The following is an 18,730-nucleotide window of genomic DNA, read 5'->3' as shown; positions in this document are numbered from 1 at the left end:
GAACAGACTCAGACTCAGGGCCAGGCTGCCTGACACTGCATCCTGGCTCTGCCACTTATGAGCTGGGTGACTTTATTTAACTTCTCTGTGCCCCAGCATCCTCATCTCTAAGACAAGGACAGAGTTTCTACGCTGTTGTGAGGACTCAGTGAGTTAATACTGTAAAGTGCTTAGAACACTGCCTAGCACATAATAAACACTAGACGGGTGTTTGTTAAATTTAAAAAAAAAATTCAAGTAGAGAAAATACCACCTTTTGTGACTTAGCTTTGAAGAAGGTTGAAATGCCTACTTTGTCTAGCCATATAATCCATTTCCCTAGAGGACAGATTATTTTAAGACGCCCTGCCTGCTATGAAACCTCAAAGGTATTACCACATTTGAAGAGACTATCAAACTGAAGAGGTTACTGATCACCCATGGAGATGCTCTTCTCGGCAGTGCCCAGGGGAGGAGCCTCAGCTGGTCAGGACCCATAAATGGATGTATGCGCCTCCAGCAGCCAGACTCCACTGGACATTGGAAGTCGTACACCTGTTGTGACACTGTGCAGCTCTCCAGTTCCCCGATGATGTGGGGACAATGCACTGATCAATACCAAAGGCATCACGTACTATATTTTCTGTTATAGCTTTTTCTTGTTGTAAATTGAAAAGTGGTTTTGATACATCTTTACTTCTGCCCTCAGGGAGAGAAGGTGCTAATAATTGTGCCAACATGGGCATTTTGAGTCCACGTGACACTTAATTTTTCTCATGGGTTCACCATCAATATTTTATGAACCAAAGAACAGCTTGATGAGCTGGCTGATATCGGGGGTGTCTGCCTGAGGGCACAGCATTTCAGGGCTGCGGGTTCCTTGAGCACAGAGTTGTCCTCATAGCAGACAGACAGACTGACTCAGTCCTCGGACAGCCCTCCTGCCAGCACTACCAGGTCCACTGGCCCCTCTCAGCTCCTGCAGCTGTTATCAGAGTTACGTGTGCTTGCTGTTTGAATGAGGAGAAACAGACGAACGGTCACACATTGTTTAAAAACATATGTTTATTACAGTGTATTTCTTTTTTCATTCTCAAAGCTTTAGACCATCTTTCATCTAACCCATGAGGTACCTAAGTGTAGACAGTACACAGCAGTGATTTGCCTCTCTTTAGGTCTGTTCTTTCCTTTTCTTTAAAGGGAAGAGGTTCAAATACCTGGAGAGCCCCACCTAACTCTACAAATGTAATGCTTTGGTTTGATGGCTTATTGCATCTTCAGTCAGTACCCTCCTTGGCTTACTCAGTATTTTAAGTGAGTGAGTCATGATTCCCCACCAGATCATTATGGGTGAGCAGTAAGTAATAAATAGAGAACATCAGTACTGAATATTATTCAGTGCAGTTCTTGGTTCTGCATAAAAGAAGGATCAGGTATTAGAGGGGGCATTGGGATCAAGGCCATGAAGAGCTCCCCAGACACCTGAAGCCATTAAACTATCTTCTTCCTCTAATGTGAGGGGCTCACTCTATTCAGAGGATAAGTCAGAGCCTTGACCTTGATAACAGTCCTTTTCTGCCTTTAATCTGCTGTTACTTACTCTCTCCCCCAAGAAAGGGAAGCAGGTCCCAGCAGATGCTGCCATCATCATTGAATAAAATAAAATCATTTCAGTAAAAATTTTGTATTATTGTGCAAAATTGCCAACCAGGAGTTCAATGGGAAAAATGAGAAATCTTAAGTTTGTCAACATGATCCAAAGAAGGCACAATTGTCACCCATCCCAAGGCAGAAAGGTAAGAAAAAGGAGCCGGTGGTCTCTGTCCCCTAGGGACAGAAGTCAGTTCACTCGAAGATGCTCCTCTAGATAAGGCACAGATCAGGAGAGCAGAGTATCCAGGGTCCGTTCCCTTATCACCCAGAACCATCTCCCTGTCTTGAAGATTTTTGGATATGCTTAAGTTTGAGTCAGAAGTCATTATGGGCTCAGCAAACCTGCCCCTAGGTTCTGGCCTCTCCAACTTCCCTCTGGTCACAGACGCTTTCTTAAGGCACAGAAAGACTGTCTGAGCTCTCTGCAGGCTGGCCGAGGAGCTGCAGTGGCCTCCGAACTCCAGGGAGCAAGTGCTGGCTTCGGCTGTGGGTCTCCAGGAGCTGGGAAAGCGGTGAGGAACAGCCATCAGGAGAAAAAGGAGGTGCGGGGCTGGAAGTTCAGTGTCTGGAAGAAGAGGTCCCAGCGCTCTCTCCAGCCCTCAGTGCCTGCACGGTTCTCACCAGCTAAGTCATGCTGAGAAGTGGGTAGGCCAGGTAGTAGCCTACACCTGAGCCCAGGACCACGCCGAAGAAAATCCAGGTGTTGTAGGACATGACCGCCAGCATCATGAAGTAGCCGATGACCACCTGAGTGACGTGGAGTAGAGACTGGCCGAAGTGACACAAAAACCACCTAGATAAAAAGGAGAGCCAGGTTAATGTCCATCCTGAGCTGGAAGCTAGGAGCTGGTGTCAGGGAGTAGAAAGAGCAGCTGAGTTACAGGACCAGCTTATTTCTAATTTGTATGCTTGACCCAGGAGAGATTTCTTTTTAAAGAGGCATATCAGAAACCATTGAGAGAGGGGAGAGAGACCTGTACAACAAGTTTAGGGTGATCACTTCTCTACCACATTTATCTCTGAGCTTCCTGGTGTCCTAGGCAAAAAAAGGAATAATACTGATAAGGGATAATATGAAATCCTCAGTAAGGCAGACTTTTCCCCCCCAAATCTACTGTAAGAGGCAGTATTATAATGGAAAATGAATGAACTTCAGTGACAGATCAATTCCTAGCTCTACCACTTACTAGCTGTAGCTTAGCACAAATGTCTAAACCTCTCTGAACTTAAATTTCCTCATCAGTAAAACAGATATATTAGTAAGACAGGTATAAGAATTCCTCCCTTGCGGGGGGGTTGTGACTATTTGAGACACCCATGTAAAAAGCAGGCAGGCGGGTTAGGCACAGCTGGAGCTGCCAGGAGGGCAGAATGGGGATCCTAAGGGCTTGTCCTATCAGCATGGGGAGGGAAGAGAGGAGAGAAGGGGTGCCCCACACCAAGCTGGATACACTGCTGACAGTAACTCTTACCATTTGTGTGTAGAGACAGCCGCAGATTCCATCTTGGGTTTGGAAACCTTAGTGACCTAAGGAAGCCTGCTGAGATTTGGAGGAGGGCTGGGCAGCCACCCCTGTTGCTAGGCTGAGGCCTGCACCAAAGTTCTGAAGATTGGAGCTTCCCGAGTAGCTGCTCAGAGAGAGCTCCAGCCTGGACAGCAGGAGACCGGAGCTCTAGTTCACCGCACTACTTAGTAACTGTAAGCACCTGGGCGAATCTGGGTCCTTCCCTGGGCCTCAGTTTCCTTTCTGTGAAATGGGGATAATGTCCTGGGGGCCCAGCCTACCTCTCGGGGTGAATGTGAAGACTCTTCCCATTTCCCACCTGCCATGCCTGTTACCTGAGGTGGGATCTGCTGACTGGGGGTGAGTCTGAGTTTGAAGAATCCTGGTCTGTCTCTTCAATGAGCTGCTGGCTGGTGGGGATGGGCAGGCTTGCCAGGGCCTGGTGGAGCAGCCTGACTTTACCAACCTTGATGCTTTCAAACAACACAGCCAAGAGCAGGACCACCAACACCGAAAGGGCCATGCCTGTCAAAGGAAGCTGAGTTACAGAGGCTGGGCCAGGCAAGCACTGCTTCCCTTCTGGCAGTTTCCCCGGGGACCTGGCACAGGTGGCAGGTGAGCACCTCCCCCTACCCTCTCTGAATCCATTCCTCTACTTCTCCCTCTCATCTCTTCCTCATCCTCGCTGGGCTCAGAACTTCCTCACTGTCTCCCCCAGTCCAGCCCGTTCTCAGTGGGGGTGGCCTCCTGGAGTGTAGCTTTGAGATCAGAGGGAGGAGCCACCCAGAAAAGCCTGGGGCCGAGGGTGGCGAAGCCATATACCACCACCCCAGCTGTGCCCCTGGCAGGAGGCCCCAATCTCTGTCCTGACTTCTTGTGAAGGAGGAGCATGTATAGCAAGTTTCTGTTTACCTGTGTGCATACAGAAAAGTCTGGAAGGAAAGATACAGCAAGAGAGTAATAATTATTTCAGCAAATTAGGATACAGGAGTTTTTCATTTTCTGCTCACCGAATTTTCTGAAGTTTCTACTGTGTGTATTACTTTTATAATAGTGGACAAAAAAGCCAGTAAGTTACTTTACAGAAAACAGTAAATGCTTACTAGAGCTGCTATGTAAATTTAACTGCTAATTGCTGCTTCTGCTTAACAAGTGGAGGGATACTAAATGGTCCAGCTATAATATTTTATTGGGCTTCCAGGAGGAAATCATCTGCAAAAGATGCAGGTTTTTAAAGTACAAAATTACAGGTAATTGCATGCACATTGTACAAATTCAAATAGTACAAAAGAGTATACTATGAAAAGTAAGTATTCTTCCCAGCCCAGTCTCCCAAAACCTCAGTTCCCCTCCCAAAAGCAGCCTCTGCTAGCAGTTTCCTGTATATATAGCTTCAGGGATACTCAAAGTATATATAAACCTTTATTTGTCTAAATGACAGCTTCCTATCCGTGCACACTCTTCTGCATCTGACATCATCATCCAACTGTACCTGGCACATGGATTCCCCTTAGTTCACACGGATCTACCTTATTTCTGTGACTTCAGATCATCTGTGACAGATTATATTTTCCAAAGATGGCCACCTCACTATATCCCACCCAATATGCTCTTCTAACAGTGTCAGCACTCCTGCCATCAAGTGGTGGGGTGTTTACTCTTTAGCCTGAGAAGACCTTTGTGACTGTCTCAACCAATTAAGGTGGAAGTGGTGCTCTGTGACTTCCAAGGCTAGGTCTTAAAAACCCCACGCACTTCTGCCTTATTCTCTTGGGACACTCGCCTGCTCTTGGAACCCAGCTGCCCCACCACAAGAAAGCCCAGGCCATAGGAGATGCCACATGTAGGTGCTCAGCCAACAACCCCTGTTAAAGTCCTAACTAACAACCAGCATCAATCAGTAGACATGAGAATGAGGAAATCTTCAAGATGACTCCAGTTCCAGCCACTGTCTGACTACACCTGCCCATGTGAGGGACTTTGAGTGAGGACCGCTTAGCTGAACCCAGTCAACTCAGAACCTTGAGAAAGAATAATAAAACAACTGCTGTTCTCTTAAGCCACTAGGTCTGCTCCACAACAGATTACTGGAATGGTAACACTGTAGGGAGGACCATAATTTATTTGATCGGTACCTGCAATGATGGACATTTGGGCTGTTTCCAGTCTATTTTAAAGATGCAATTACTTAAGTGGAAATATAATTCCATCATGAATTAGTGCCTGGCTCTGCCTTTTCAGGTCAAAGGAATACTCTTCTCTTTCAAATTGGTGTCTCATTTGAGGTCAAAGGCTGCTGTAGCAGCTGCTCGGTGCTTCTGAGCTGATGCTGGACAGTGAACCCTGTATGAAGGAGGCACTGGGAGACAAGAGGCCTTGATCTAGTACTGGCTCTGATGCCTACTTGCTGTGTGACCCTGGAAAAGTCTCTTCCCCTCTCTAGGCTTCAGTTCCTTCTCCTGTAACAGAGGGGAAAACTGCATCCCTTAGCCTCTCTCTGGCAGATCAGTGAGGATCAGTGACATAACGGAGCCCTTTACAATCTGAAGGGCAGTGGCTGCAAATGGAATTATAAGTGCAGAGTTCCTGCCCAATGGTTATGCAAGAGGAGTCAGGCTCACTAAAATGTCCACAGATGGGGAGGAAGGTATAGCTCAGTGGTAGAGCATGTGCTTAGCAGGCAGAAGGTCCTGGGTTCAATCCCCAGTAATCAATCAATCAATCAAATTATCCTGCCCCTCCCCCCAAATCAAAACAAAACAAAATAAAATATCCACAGAGCAAAACAATAGGAGAACCTAGGTTCCCACTGTCTGGATATAAGGCTTCTCAATCTACAAGTCTGGGCTTCCCAATTCTTACCTGTAGGACTGTGGACTTTCCAGAAATCAAAGAGAAGCACTACCTCATCTGAGAAGATGAAATGCATCTGAAAGAGAAAGGACTTTGCATCACAGGTAGCTTAGGGCAGTGGAAGTTGTGTCCCGTAGTGGTCTCCAGCAACCTCTTCTAAAGGCGCAGGAAAATGAGGTCACTGGATTTAAGTGCTGGAAGGGCCATCAGTGGTCATCAGGGACAGCAGGGGACAGACAGGACCGGGCTTGCCCAGGGTTCCACAGCGGGTCAACAGCAGAGCTATAACTGAGCTGGCCCTGCTCCAGGTAGAAGTGAGGTGTTGGCGGGGTACCCATCCTCACTGGGCCAGCCAGGTCACAGTGCTCTCAGGTCACAATGAGATGACTCCCCATGCCCTCCAAAACCAATGGGGAAGCACTAGCCTGAGGAACGACTGCCTCTTTTTAGCCCCCAGAGCTCCAGCCATTCCGCTCCAGTGGTGTTTATCACGGAGGGGCCTAGGGGCAGCTGTCTTCAATCTGCCCCACACCTGTTCACTTGAAATTCACCAAAGTATTGCTGAGTCCAATTCTGTGCCCCGCATTATGGATACAGGTTAATGTCTCGCCCTCAATGAGCTCAGTCTTCTAGAAAAAAACGAAGGTAGAAGTACTGACCATGCAGCGCCTGTCTGAATGCTCTTCTCAAACAGTGCCTGGTCCACCCTGTGTTCAGGGCAGCATCAAGGGCTTTGCACACATTATTTCATTTCACAATAGTCGTCTGTGTGACAGGGCCAATTAGGAAGGAAAATGGGGGAAAGTAAGCCCAGAAAAGTTAAGTAATTTACTGAAGGTCACAAAGCTACTAAGTTGGCAGAGCTGGGATTCAAACCCAAGTCTAGAAGGATGCCAAAGCCCTATGTGTCTATGCTGCCTCTCAATGCCCAAGAAAGGAGGACAACATGGGAACTGGACGGTGATTCTAAATGCCCACACCAGGTTTAATGACTGTATTTGGCAAGATTAAAGCCAGAAGGATCAACCTAGTTTACCCTCTCAGAAAAGGGAAGTTTCCCTCTTGTCACCAAATAAGACCTCAGCCAGCAGAAGCAGCTCTACAAACACCGTAGGTGCTCACCCAGCTAAGGAGATCCTGGCTGAGTTGGGATCAGCTGGTGAAAGCCTTTGCCTTCAAAGACAATGGTTAAATACTAAAATTCTCAAAGGTCAGAGCTAAACGTGTCCTCAGAAAGTTTTTTTTTTTTTTGAGATATGTGACATATATTAGTTTCATGTGTATAACATGATTCGATATATGTACATATTGCAAAATGATCACAAGAAGTCTAGTTAACATCCATTATGACAGTTACAATTTTTTTTCGTGTGATGAGAACTTTGAAGATCTCTTAGCAACTTTCAAATACACAATACAGTACTATTAACTACAGTTACCAAGATGTTACATTACATCCCCTTGTTTATATTCTCAGAGACTTTTTAGTCCCCTCGTTTTCAACCTTTTTTGCCAGGGAACACCAGCAAATAAAATCTTCCTTGTAACCCCACCATATAAAACACAGGGCTCTGGGTGAAATGGGGAGAGAGTTCTGAGCTCTGCTGAAATTCAGTGTGAAAAACACTGATCTGGTCCAACTCTGGTCCCTCTCTAACCCCTTTTCATTTGAAGATGGGGAAAATGAGTCCCAAGAGGGAAAGGGATTTGTCCAAGACCTCATCAGAAGAAAATGGAAGCCCATGCAGTCTTAAAAATCATGTTGAAGAAGTTTAAAATAAAAATGGCTTTTTATCCCGCTAATATAAAAGCTTATAATACTTGCTCAATGTAAAAAGCTGGAACAGTACCAAAAAGAAAGTAAAAATCATTTTGAGTCCTACTACTCCAGAAATATCTCTTGTTAAGATTTCAAAAAGAGTATCTGTTGAGATGGCAAAATATTCACAAAAGGTTAATATGCAAAAACAAACAGGTACAAATAATCCTGTGAAATTCCATTTACACTAGCAGAAGCCTCCAGTACCATCTCTGCACTTGAGGTGGAGGGAGGTGTCCCAGCTTTAGCTTTTCCCTGAGTTCACTTGATAAAGCAGGTGGCATGATTGGAATGTCCCCTGTGGCTAATTAGAGAGGTTCCATAACTGGGTTCCTTCTATCATCCTGGGTCCTGGGCCATTTATCTCAGTTATCAACAGCAGACCCCAACAGCCACAAAACAGTGGGATTAATTCAATCAATAAACTGTTGTGCTAGGGATGCAGGTGCTGGAGATTGAGATGAATGAGACAAGTCCTTGGCCCCCGGGGAGCTAACGCCAGTTAAGGGAGAAGGAAGGGAACAAATATTACAATGAGGTGTATGTATTCAGTGAAAGGGAGGCACTGAGCCCTTCGGGGTACCGGGGATGAAGAACCCTGGGAGACACCTAACCAGCGGGGGAGGCAGATGGCTGAGACATCTTCTGAAGCAGGAAGAGCAGGAGGCAGCCAGGGGAAGCAGGACAGTCCAGTAGAAGTGTCCACACAGAGCATGTGGTTCCACCCCACTGGGGAGTGAGGAGCCAGGCAGGGACAAAGACTCACCTCTCTTGCCTTTTCACAGGAGAAAAAAATTCAAATCAGCACACCCTGACTTGGGGCTGCAGTTTTCAGTTAAAAAGTTTTGTGGTCAGATATGTAAAGGGCTGACCTCTTACACTGTTTCGCTGCTTAGGATAAATCTGGGCCTCCAGCAGCTGAATTTAATATATCTATGCCTTATTCAGGGCCCCACCCTGCTCAGGAAGGGCTGTGGTGAAGAAGAGAGCAGTCATAGGACTTGTTTCTTTCATTTTCTCATTTGGAATTACTTAAACTTTGAGAAAAGTGCCCTCATTTATAAGCCAAAGAGTTTAGGGGAAGTTTAAGGTCCCTGTTCTGCTGCTGACTGGTTGGGGAACTTTACATATAAGCTCTTCCCATCCATTTCCCTTTTTAGAGGACCAGTAGGAGGTGAATGTGGGTGTTTGAATAAATGATCTGCATTGGCTTCCTGGATCTTCAGTTCCATGGCAGACTTCACCGGATGAAGAAAATTGCGTATACGATTTATTCAAAGACCAAGGAGTTTTGCAAGCTGTCATTCTCCCCAGCCCAAGTGAACTCTACCTAGAAAAGTAGTTTATCTGAAAGGCTATTTCTGACCCAGATGTAGGGAGGATGGAAAGCAGCTGGGTCTAGTATTTTTTTCCCCCCGCAAAGGATCAGACCACGAACTTGCCAAGACAGGGGACCGGCCCGGTCGCAGGCTGAAATGCTCTGGGGAATCCCTCTTCGCCGGAGCCCTCCTGGAGTCTTCCCCCGGGACTCGCCTGTCTTCACCCACCGCGCCTCCACCCTCAGCTGAGCCACAGCAGCGGAGTAATGACTGCTCGTCGAGGCGGAATGACTCTCAGCAGGAGGGACAAATAAAGCCCCAAAGCCACGGCCAGCTCTGCCTGCCGTGTCCCCGCAACCCACCTCCCGCTGTTGACAATGCTGTCAACACACCCCTCACCAGCCCTGGGCCAGGGGCGCTGGGCACCTGGGAGCGCGCCAGGTCGGCTGCTAGAGGGACCCGCGCCCCGGCGCCCACCCCGCGTCCGCTGCTCTCGGCGGCGCCGGGACTCACCGCCATGGTGAGCGCGCTGGGCGGCCGGGCGCCGGGGCTGCCTGTGCTCGCTCGGGTCTCGGGCTCCGAGTTCGACCGGCCGCCGCCGCCGCCGCCGCGTTCGCTACCTGGGCCTCGAGGTCACGTGGTCGGGGCGAGGCGAGCGCGCGGGCGCCTGGGAGTTGTGGTCCCCGCCGCGCGCCTCACTCCCCGCGGCCTGGGGCGCATCCGAAGCCGCCGTTGAACCCCAGGTCGCTAGCAGATACAGCCGAGGGGCCAGAGCCGCCAGCCCAGCGGGCTCTCTCCCGCGTTCCGTTTAGCCCCTTCCTGTTTTGCACTTGTCTTCGTGATTCTCATAAATAAGGTTTATTGCTCCTTGTAGTAAACCGTGCGAAGTTTAACATATGTTGAGTTAAATACTGAAAACTGCATCCTATGGGCTGGATAGCAACAAACTAGGAGTAAATTAATTATGCCTCAGGCTTTAAATGTAGCCATTCTGTCTGTCTTTTTTTAAATGTCTTTTCCAATCTAAGTGAAAAACAATACACAGTAGTATTTTTCTTCTAATTGAAGTACAGTCAGTTTACTATGTTGTGTCAATTTCTGGTGTCCAGCATAATGTTTCACTCATACATATACATACATATATTCCTTTCCATATTCTTTTTATTACTACAAGATATTGAATATAGTTCCCCGTGCTATACAGTAGAAACTTGTTTATCTATTTTATATATAGTAGTTAGTATCTGCAAATCTAGAACTCCCAGTTTATCCCTTCCCACCCCTTTTCCCCCCTGGTAATCATAAGTTTGTTTTCTACGTCTGTGAGTCTGTTTCTGTTTTGTAAATACATTTGTGTCTTTTTTTTTTTTTTTAATTCCACGTTTGAGTGATATCATATAGTATTTTTCTTTCTCTTTCTAGCTTACTTTCCTTAGTATGATGATCTCCAGGTCCATCCATGTTGCTGCAAATGACATTATTTAATTCTTTTTATGACTGAGTAGTATTCCATTGTATACATGTGGCACCACTTCTTTATCCAGTCATCTACACAGTTGTAATTTTAATCTGTACTTCTTTGATAACCAGGGTGGTAGGCTCTTTTCTTATTGGTATTTTTATTTTTGTGTATTGTCGTCCATTTTCATCCATCCAGTTTTCAGGGGGTAAATTTTATAGGGGATGAGGGAATTTTAGCAGTATTTAATTTAAAAATATATTTAGTAACTCTTTGCCAGTCTTCCTATGAGGAAAGTGGCTCCTCAGGAAAACCTTACTAGAGACAGTGCTAGAGGACCTTGAACCAGGAGTATGACCTCAGTTCAAATCCTGAACCAGCAAATACTGGCTGTGGGACCTCTGGCAAATGGCTTTAAATTTCTGAGCTTTGGTTTCCTGGTCAGTAAAATGGAAAGAATGATAGAATCTATGTCATAGAGGTATTGTAAGTCTTAAATGAAGACTCGTGTGTTAAAGTCCCAGCATAGACTTGGCAGTGGGAGTGTGCTCAAAAAATGGTAGCCACTGTCATCAAAAGCAGCAAATATTTCTGTTCTATTGTAACTGAGCAGTACCCTACAGGGCCTTCCTGGGAGAGACCCCTCCTTCCGTTTCCTCAGCCTATCTCTTCTTCGTAGAAAAGGTGTAGTCTTCCAGGCCTCCCCTGAGTCACGAAAGCCTGGCTCAAGAATTAGTGACTGAAAGGATGTGAACTTGTAGTGATAAAAATAGCAATTGGGGCAGGAAAACTGGTAAGAATTTAAACAGTAAATCAGCCATATGGTGATCACAGAATCTTTAGTTTCTCCCTGAAGTAGTTAGATAACAGTATTCGATGCACATTTCCTGAGTTTTTTCACAGATGCTAAAACCCCCATCAAATGGAAGAGGTTAACTACTTGATGACCATGAGCAGTAGCCCCTAGACCTACTGGACACTGAGGATTGATAATGTTAACCCCTAGGGACACCACCCTGTTACCTCACCATCAACCAATCAGAGAATTGTGCACGAGCTGATCACACACCCTGCTACTCCCCTCCCTCACTTTGCCTTTAAAAATGCTTCCCTGTATGGGGTGGGTATAGCTCAGTGGTAGAGCATATGCTTAGCATCTAGGAGGTTCTGGGCTCAGTCCCCAGTACTGCCATTAAAGATAAATAAATCAACCTAATTACCCCCCTCCCCAATTTAAAAAAAAAAAATGCTTTCCTGAAACCCACTGAGGAATTCAGGTCTTTTGAGTGTGAGCTGCCCTATTCTCCTTGCTTGGCCCTGCAATAAACCTTTCTCTGCTCTAAACTCCGATGTTTCAGGTTATTCAGCCTCACTGTGGGTCAGGCATAGGGACTTGGATTCAGCAACACTATGAGAGGAAGCCACTGCAAAGGTCAAGCCACTTGCTCGGGATTACACGGCTTCTAAGGGCCTCAAGCTGAGAGATAGTGGGGGTAGAGGGAAGTCAGGGATTGGGGCAGGGAAAGAGTATGGGCTGACACTGCAAGGAGGTCTGAGAGGGAGGTCCGCTGCTGTCAGGGATGTGCTAGGGCCCATGAAGGAAGCAATGCAGAGAAGACGTATTATTGACGCATCTGGGCCCCAAGAGCTTGGTATTTGGATGTCATTTTTCACCTCTTTGGGCAGTAGAAGTAAAAAGACTTGACCTTCACACAAGCAGGCTCCCATACACTCCTCCACTCCCCCATCACCCAGCAAAGGATTTTCAACACAGCTTTATTCATTTGATTGTTTTTGTTGGCTTTGTTACAATCTGATGACCTTCATACTTTGTTCTCACTTCCTTGAGTATATTATATTATAACAGCTTTGAAGTTCTAAAGTGCCCCTTTTCTTTCTGAGCCACCAGAGACTCCCCTCCTCCGGCCCCCAGGCAGAGAACCGGATGCCAGCCACAGAATCCCAGCTCACAAGATAACACCACAGCCGGCCAAGCCTTGGCCCATGGCAAGAGATTCTTTCCAGATTCTGTCCTTTGACAGCCTGTAGATTCCCCTCCTCCTAAGGAACAACGGAGTCTGCCCTGTCTTTCTAGCACACACCTAGAGACAGGGGACAGGACAGAATCTGCAGTCGGAAAAGATGGTGCTGCCTCGAGTGTCACAGAGATCAGCCAGGGGCCCTTTAAACAGAGAGCCCAGCTCAGGCATGGTCAGTTGGTGGAAAGGAAATCCAACCAGTCATTTCTCCTTTTGAAGCTCAGCAGAGGAACTTGAGGTCTCATGAAAAGCTTACATGCACCAAAATGTTATTTCTGCAGACTGTCTGGCCTGGATGTTCAGATAACACTGTGTGACCCCATGGACAACACCATCCCTCTCTGGGCCTCAGTGAGGGGTGGAATGGAGGACTTCTAACTGCCCCTTCACTTGCCAATCTGTGGTTATAAGTGAGCTTGAGGTTGGAGTTGAACACTTTATGGCTCGGACTTTTGCACATTTGCCATGTTGCTCCATTCAGCTAACCTCCTCCCACAAACATCTATTATGTTACAGTTATGCTATGAGTAGCGTTACGTATAATACGTAATACATAACACAGCCTTCTGCATCTGCTGTGTGTGGCGCAGGCAGAGTATGCACATTGGAGGTTGGCCAGAGTGTGGAGACAGAGTGTGTGTGTGTGTGTATGTGTGTGGTATGGTGTGAACTTTGTGTTGGTGAGTCTGGGGAAAGCAGGAGCCAGGCCACAGGCAACCTGAAGGCCACATTTAAAGTCAGAAACTTGTTCTGGGACAAAGAGCCACTAAAGTGTTTTTAATGTAGGTTTTTCTCCTTGCATGTTCCCTTTTCTTTCCCGAATTTCGCCGTCTTGGTAAGACCTGCCCGGACCACCCTATTTAAAACTGCAATTCTTCTTGTATCTCTCACCCTGCTTACTCTGCTTTATTGTTTTTCCAGGATATGTGTCACCTTGTGGCCTACTGTTGAATTAGCTTATTCATTTTTCCTTTCTTTGCACTCAAATGGGAGCTCAAGGAGAACAGGGGTTTCTGTATTTTTGTCCAGGAGGGCACTCCCAGCTCCTGAAATAGCTCATGTCACAGCACAGTTGATCCATAAACATTTGTTGAATGAGTGAATGAACCCCAGCAGGCATGCGCTCTGGGCTTCATTGCTTCAGAGGAAGGAAGTGGCAGAAAGAGAGGCAGCCTCTGAGATGGGGTGGTTTTGTTTCTTGTGAAAGTTGGGGCAGGTTTGTGGCAGTTTGTGGGAGAAATGAGAAAATAATTTATGGAGAAGCATGAGAAGAGGAAGGATTGCCCTCTCCCAACCCATCGAATATCTCCGCTTATAGGAGAGGGAGCGAGAACTGAGGCGCCTGGAGCAAGGGGGCTCTGGGCCAGCTTTGGGCAGGGCCACCAGGGGAGGGCCCCAGAGGGCCGGGCCCCAGCACAGGGAAGGAGCAGCTGAGATGTAGTGAAGCCTCACAGCCCGGGACAATGATAGCAAACCCAACTGTGGCCCTGCCTCCCAAACTCACAGACCAGGGGGAGAGAGACCACCAATCATACAAATAAATATACCACCTGTTTAGAGTGGCTTTGGAAAAAAAAAAAAAAAAAAGCGAGAACTTCTTTCAGAAGCCCTGGCCTTGAGTTGTGAGGTCTTAGGAAAACAGAGGACAGGCAGGTGCCCTGGAGGGCGCCTTACCGTTCAGCCCTCTCCCTTGTTCACATTCTGTGCTGTGACTGCTTTTCACTGATCACTGAGGGCATTTAGATCAGCCTGATTTCTCTCCTGTCAACTTCGAGCTGGATCCGCATCACGATCTCCCCTGTAATCGCTTTCCCACTGTGCGCAGAGGCTCTTGCTGTCAACCTGGATCCTTGTAGAAATCCAGGGGCCAGAAGGTCAGACATGGCCACCCGGATAGAGGGTGGGACTTGTCAGGGTTTACAGTGAGTCTGGCAGGCTCCGGCCTCTCTACTTGCACCTGGCCCAGTGCTGTGTCCCACTCTGGGAGGCTGTGAGCAGCTGTTACAACCCCAGCCTAGCATGTGTAGGATATGAGACAAGAGCTCGGACTCCAGTGGGAGACAGAGGTATATACATCTTACCCAAATGTAGCTGAGATGCTCCTGGGATACCCCCAAACAGGGCCTTGAGATCTCCTGCTTTCCTTGCATGGTGGTTTTAAAACTGCAAATTCTTCGACATTCTTCCCATCCGGAGTGGAGTCTCTGTTCTCTCTGGGCCAACCTTCATGACTCACTTACAACCAGTAGACTATAGCGGAAGTGTTGCTACATGGCTTCTGAGGCTGGGTCATCAAATGCAGTTCTGCAGGATGAGAAGAGTTCTGGAGGCGGGTTGCACACCATGCCAATGTGCCAAACACTACTGAACTGTTATACTTAAAAACTGTTAAGATGGTAAATTTTACCTTATGTGTATTTTACCACGATTAAAAAAAATCAGGCACCATTCATATGATGGGGTATTATCTGGCGATACAAAGGAACGAAGTTTTGATACATGGTACGATGTGGATAAACCACAGAAACATTGTGTTAAATGAAATAAGCTAGTCACAAAAGGCCACATAGTGTATCACTGCATTTATATGAAACATCCAGCATAGGCAAATCTACAAAGCAGAAAACAGACCATTGGTGGCCAGGGACTGGAGGGAGGGAGGAATAGGGAGAGACTGGTAATGAGTGATGAAAATATTCCGAAATTAGTGGTAATGTTTGCACAACTCGGTGACTATTCGAAAATTGTACACTTTAAAGGAGTGGATTTTATGGTATGTGAGTTATATCTCAATAAAATTGTTATATGTATTTATATATATATTTTAAAAAGCAACAAAGTTTCCATTCTGTGTACTGGGTCTCTTACTTTGGAGGCTCTGAGCTGCCAAGCATTAAAAAAAATTGGAGTTCTCCGAGGCCACCGTTTATGAGGAAGCCCAAGCCACATGGAGGGGCTGTGGGTCAGTGCTCCAGCTGACAGCCTGCTTCGTCTCCCAGCCATCAGCCAGCGTCAGGTGAATGAGGCCAGCTTTGAGGTCCAGTTGGGGTGAACTTTCAGATGCCTGCAGCCTCGGTGGACATCTCCGTGAAACTGCGTGGGAGACTCTAAGCACGAACTGTCTAGCCAAGCCCTTCCTGAATTCCTGTCCCACAAGATCTTGAACAAAATAAAACGGTTGTTTTAAACTACTAAGTTCGGGGGTGATCTGTTAAGCATTAATAAAGAACGGGAATACTTATAATCCAGGTAATTTTTTCTTCACTCCCTGGGTTCATTTAAGGGAGGTGAGACGAGGCCAAGGGTAGAGAGCGTCCTTAACGTTTTCTTTTTCTTGAATGTTCATTTGTTTGTTAATTGACTTTATTTATTTACTAATGTGTCCTGCCTGCTCACAAAGGCTCTGAAGGCAGCTCACAGAGAGACAGTTAATAAAAGGTGAAAAAACGAAAACAAGTGGGGGGAAAATTCACAGTGGTGGGGGGGCGGGGAAGCAACACAGTTACTCGGAAGAGCCCGTGCGATAGTGACGTTAGCACTGAGCACACACGGGAGTCATCAACCAGCAGCTGTAACAGCATTTGGGGGCAGGGCCCCCCCAGGCCCTGCAGGGGCACATCCCAGTGAGGACACTCAGGGTGGCCGCAGGGAATGTTCTAGGAGGAGTCGCATGTGAGCAGCCGTGCCTTACCTTCAACCCTGGGGACTCTCCATTCCAGAGACTGGGAGCTGTGGTTCTGGGCTCTGTTCTTCCTAAGAATGATGGTCAGAGCTCCAGTTCCTCCCTGACTGAGACGTTGCTCTGCACTGGCTCTGCCACCACCAGGACCCTGAGCTTTTCTTTTCTCCTGAACATGACCCTACTCACCCTGGGCCAGTGAGCACCCAAAGGCGGATCCTGAGGGTCCCAGTTACCTGTTTCCTAGTTCTCATGGAGCCAGGACTGCCCTGGTGTGCTTTCTTCTCGCTGGGGAACTTCCCATGCCGCATCCCCCAGGCCTCTGTGCCCCCATGGTCCTGTAGAAAGCCCCCAGGAATGCAGGGTGCACTTAAGGGCCTCTGGGCTCCCCACTCATCTCCTCTGTGGCTCTGAAGCCTGCTGGGATGAAGGAGGGCGTGGGCCTGCCATCCCGCCCCGAGGGGCATGTTCACTTCCTAGGGCTGCTGTAACTAATCACCACGCAGTGAGTGGCTTCGAACAACACAGATTTATTGTCTTACAGTTCTGGAGGTCAGAAGTCTGAGATCAAGTTCACTGAGATGAAATCAAGATGTCACTGCTTCCCTAGGCTCCGTGGGGGAGTCCCCTCCCTGACACTCCAGGTTCTAGAGCTGTATTCTTTGCATTCCTCTGCTTGCAGTCACCTTCCTCTATCTCCAGAGCTGTCAGTGTAGCATTTTCAAATCTCTTTTCAAATCTCACATTGCCTTGTCTCCTCTGTGTCGAGCCCTTCTGCCTCCCTCTTTTAAGGACATTCGTGATTACGTTTAGAGCCTATCCAGATAATCCAGGATAACCTCCCCATCTCAAGACCCTTAATTTCGTCACATGAGCAAAAGTCTCCTTTGCCCTCTAAGGTAACATTTGCAGGGCCTGGGAATTAGGACCTGGATATATTTTAGGGCCATTATTCAGCCCATCATAGGGAACATCAACATTGCCAACTTTCCTGCTTGTCTAGAATGGCCTTTAACCAAACTAGAGCAAACAACAGGACTACAAACAGATGAGAGAGAAAAGAACAGTTTGTCTTGGCCTCACTGGAAAGGGAAGTTCTAGGTAGATCTGTTCATTCTTGAAGCCAGGGCTGAGGAGGCAACACCTCTAAGACATCTTAGGCACGGGCACCCTGCCCAACTTCACGGGGACTGTGGACTTGTCTTGACAGTCTCCCCTGGGCACCTGCTATGAAGTTGTCCACTCCAGCTGCTGAGGGCTCCCAGGCCCTGCACACCTACCTCCTGCAGGAAGACTGAGAGGCCCTGAAGGGTTTCCGTCAAGTTGAAATTGGCCCGTGATGTCATGTCACAACAGTGACTCAGAGGCAAATGGAAGAGTCAGATGATAAGCAGTTGGTACAATATTTGTTTACTCAACAGACACTTTGTGCTGTTTGGTATCACAAAACAAAGAACCACCTGGAGGTTTACAGATCAGGGAGATTATTTGCTGTGAGTACCCAGAGGTCCAGGCAGTTTTTTCAAATGTGCCTGGATGTCCCCTTCTGAGTAATCACAAGTGATTGGCAGGGAGAAGTCAGCAAAGCACTGGGGATGAGGGGCCACTTGCGTGTGAATGAAGTTGTGGATATGTGTATGGTGAGTGTGTTTGTATGTTAGAGTCTGTGTGTAACTGTTCATGTGCATTGGGTAGATTTATGGTTCTGTACTTGTGAGTCAGAGTGAGTGGTGAGTGTGAGCTAATGTGTGAGTTGAGAATGTGGGTCAGGAGGTAAATCTGGTGCATGAATGCTGCAGGATGGATGGGCAAACTATATCCCTAGCCTCTTACTTGGCAAATCCCAGGGCTGGGACTGCTCCCAGCCAGAGCCAGGGTTGACTAAGATGTGCCTTTCTAGACCCGAGGCCAGCTTGTCTGTTCCTACTCTCAGACCAGCTCTTGAAAGCCTCCTCTCATCCTTCCTGCCCTGAGACCCCGCCTCTATGGACAGTCCCCATCTGCAGGCCCCTGCCTGGTCTGCGGAGAGGGAGATGTGTTGTCACTTTCCAGAAAGCAGCCTAGAGTTGCTTCTGTAGAAATGGATTGAGCACAAAGACCAGGCAAAGGGGTCACCTAACCTGTCTCTCTAGTCCCAGAGACATCGGTTTCCAGAAAACTATAATCAGAGCTCTAGGGAATTTGAAGGAGCAAAGATAGATATGTCTTTTTCCTTCAGAGGGAGGAACAGTAAGGGATAGCCCTCCTGGGCTAAGACTCAGAAGGCCTGACTCCAGACTGTGCCATTGCCCTGGAAAAAAGTCATTTTTCCTCCTCTGGGCCCTGACAGGAATAAAGACAATACCACAACTTCTTTATCCAGTCACCTATCAATGGATATTTAGATTGTTTCCATGTCTTGGCTATTGATTTATTGAAGATGGAC

At 47.3% G+C, this 18,730-nt stretch overlaps 1 protein-coding gene and 1 long non-coding RNA gene across 5 annotated transcripts; one reads left to right on the top strand and one right to left on the bottom strand.

Moving 5' to 3' along the window:
- Positions 1–1,029: 1,029 nt before the first annotated feature.
- Positions 1,030–9,941, bottom strand: SLC31A2 (solute carrier family 31 member 2). Of its 2 annotated transcripts, none has more exons than XM_032478218.1 (4): positions 9,642–9,941; positions 6,000–6,066; positions 3,473–3,662; positions 1,030–2,425 (listed from the first exon to the last, which is right to left on the bottom strand). In XM_032478218.1, the coding sequence occupies exons 1-4, from the start codon at positions 9,645–9,647 to the stop codon at positions 2,257–2,259; spliced, it is 432 nt and encodes a 143-aa protein (XP_032334109.1). In that variant the 5' UTR covers positions 9,648–9,941; the 3' UTR covers positions 1,030–2,256. The 2 variants fall into 2 exon arrangements, with proteins under 2 accessions (XP_032334109.1, XP_032334110.1); XM_032478219.1 differs by lacking the exon at positions 9,642–9,941 and adding an exon at positions 9,252–9,579.
- LOC116663231 lies at positions 2,308–9,245 on the top strand. Of its 3 annotated transcripts, XR_004319418.1 has the most exons (4): positions 2,308–2,446; positions 3,118–3,331; positions 3,627–3,752; positions 7,665–8,527. It is a non-coding gene; the product is annotated as an uncharacterized LOC116663231 (long non-coding RNA). The 3 variants fall into 3 exon arrangements; XR_004319419.1 differs by lacking the exon at positions 7,665–8,527 and adding an exon at positions 8,970–9,245 and having other exon boundaries at positions 2,421–3,331; XR_004319417.1 differs by having other exon boundaries at positions 2,421–3,331.
- Positions 9,942–18,730: the final 8,789 nt, after the last annotated feature.

This window comes from Camelus ferus, chromosome 4 (assembly GCF_009834535.1).
Source record: "Camelus ferus isolate YT-003-E chromosome 4, BCGSAC_Cfer_1.0, whole genome shotgun sequence".
In the NCBI taxonomy this organism is placed as follows: Eukaryota; Metazoa; Chordata; class Mammalia; order Artiodactyla; family Camelidae; genus Camelus; species Camelus ferus.
This window is presented reverse-complemented; position numbering and strand designations above follow the sequence as displayed.

Excerpts from the sequence above, each read along its gene's own strand:
- SLC31A2 (XM_032478218.1), bottom strand. Across the intron at positions 3,663-5,999 it reads GAAAGTCCACAGTCCTACAG|GCATGGCCCTTTCGGTGTTG; the intron begins GTAAGAATTGGG and ends TTCCTTTGACAG. Across the intron at positions 2,426-3,472 it reads GTCAGCAGATCCCACCTCAG|GTGGTTTTTGTGTCACTTCG; the intron begins GTAACAGGCATG and ends CTTTTTATCTAG.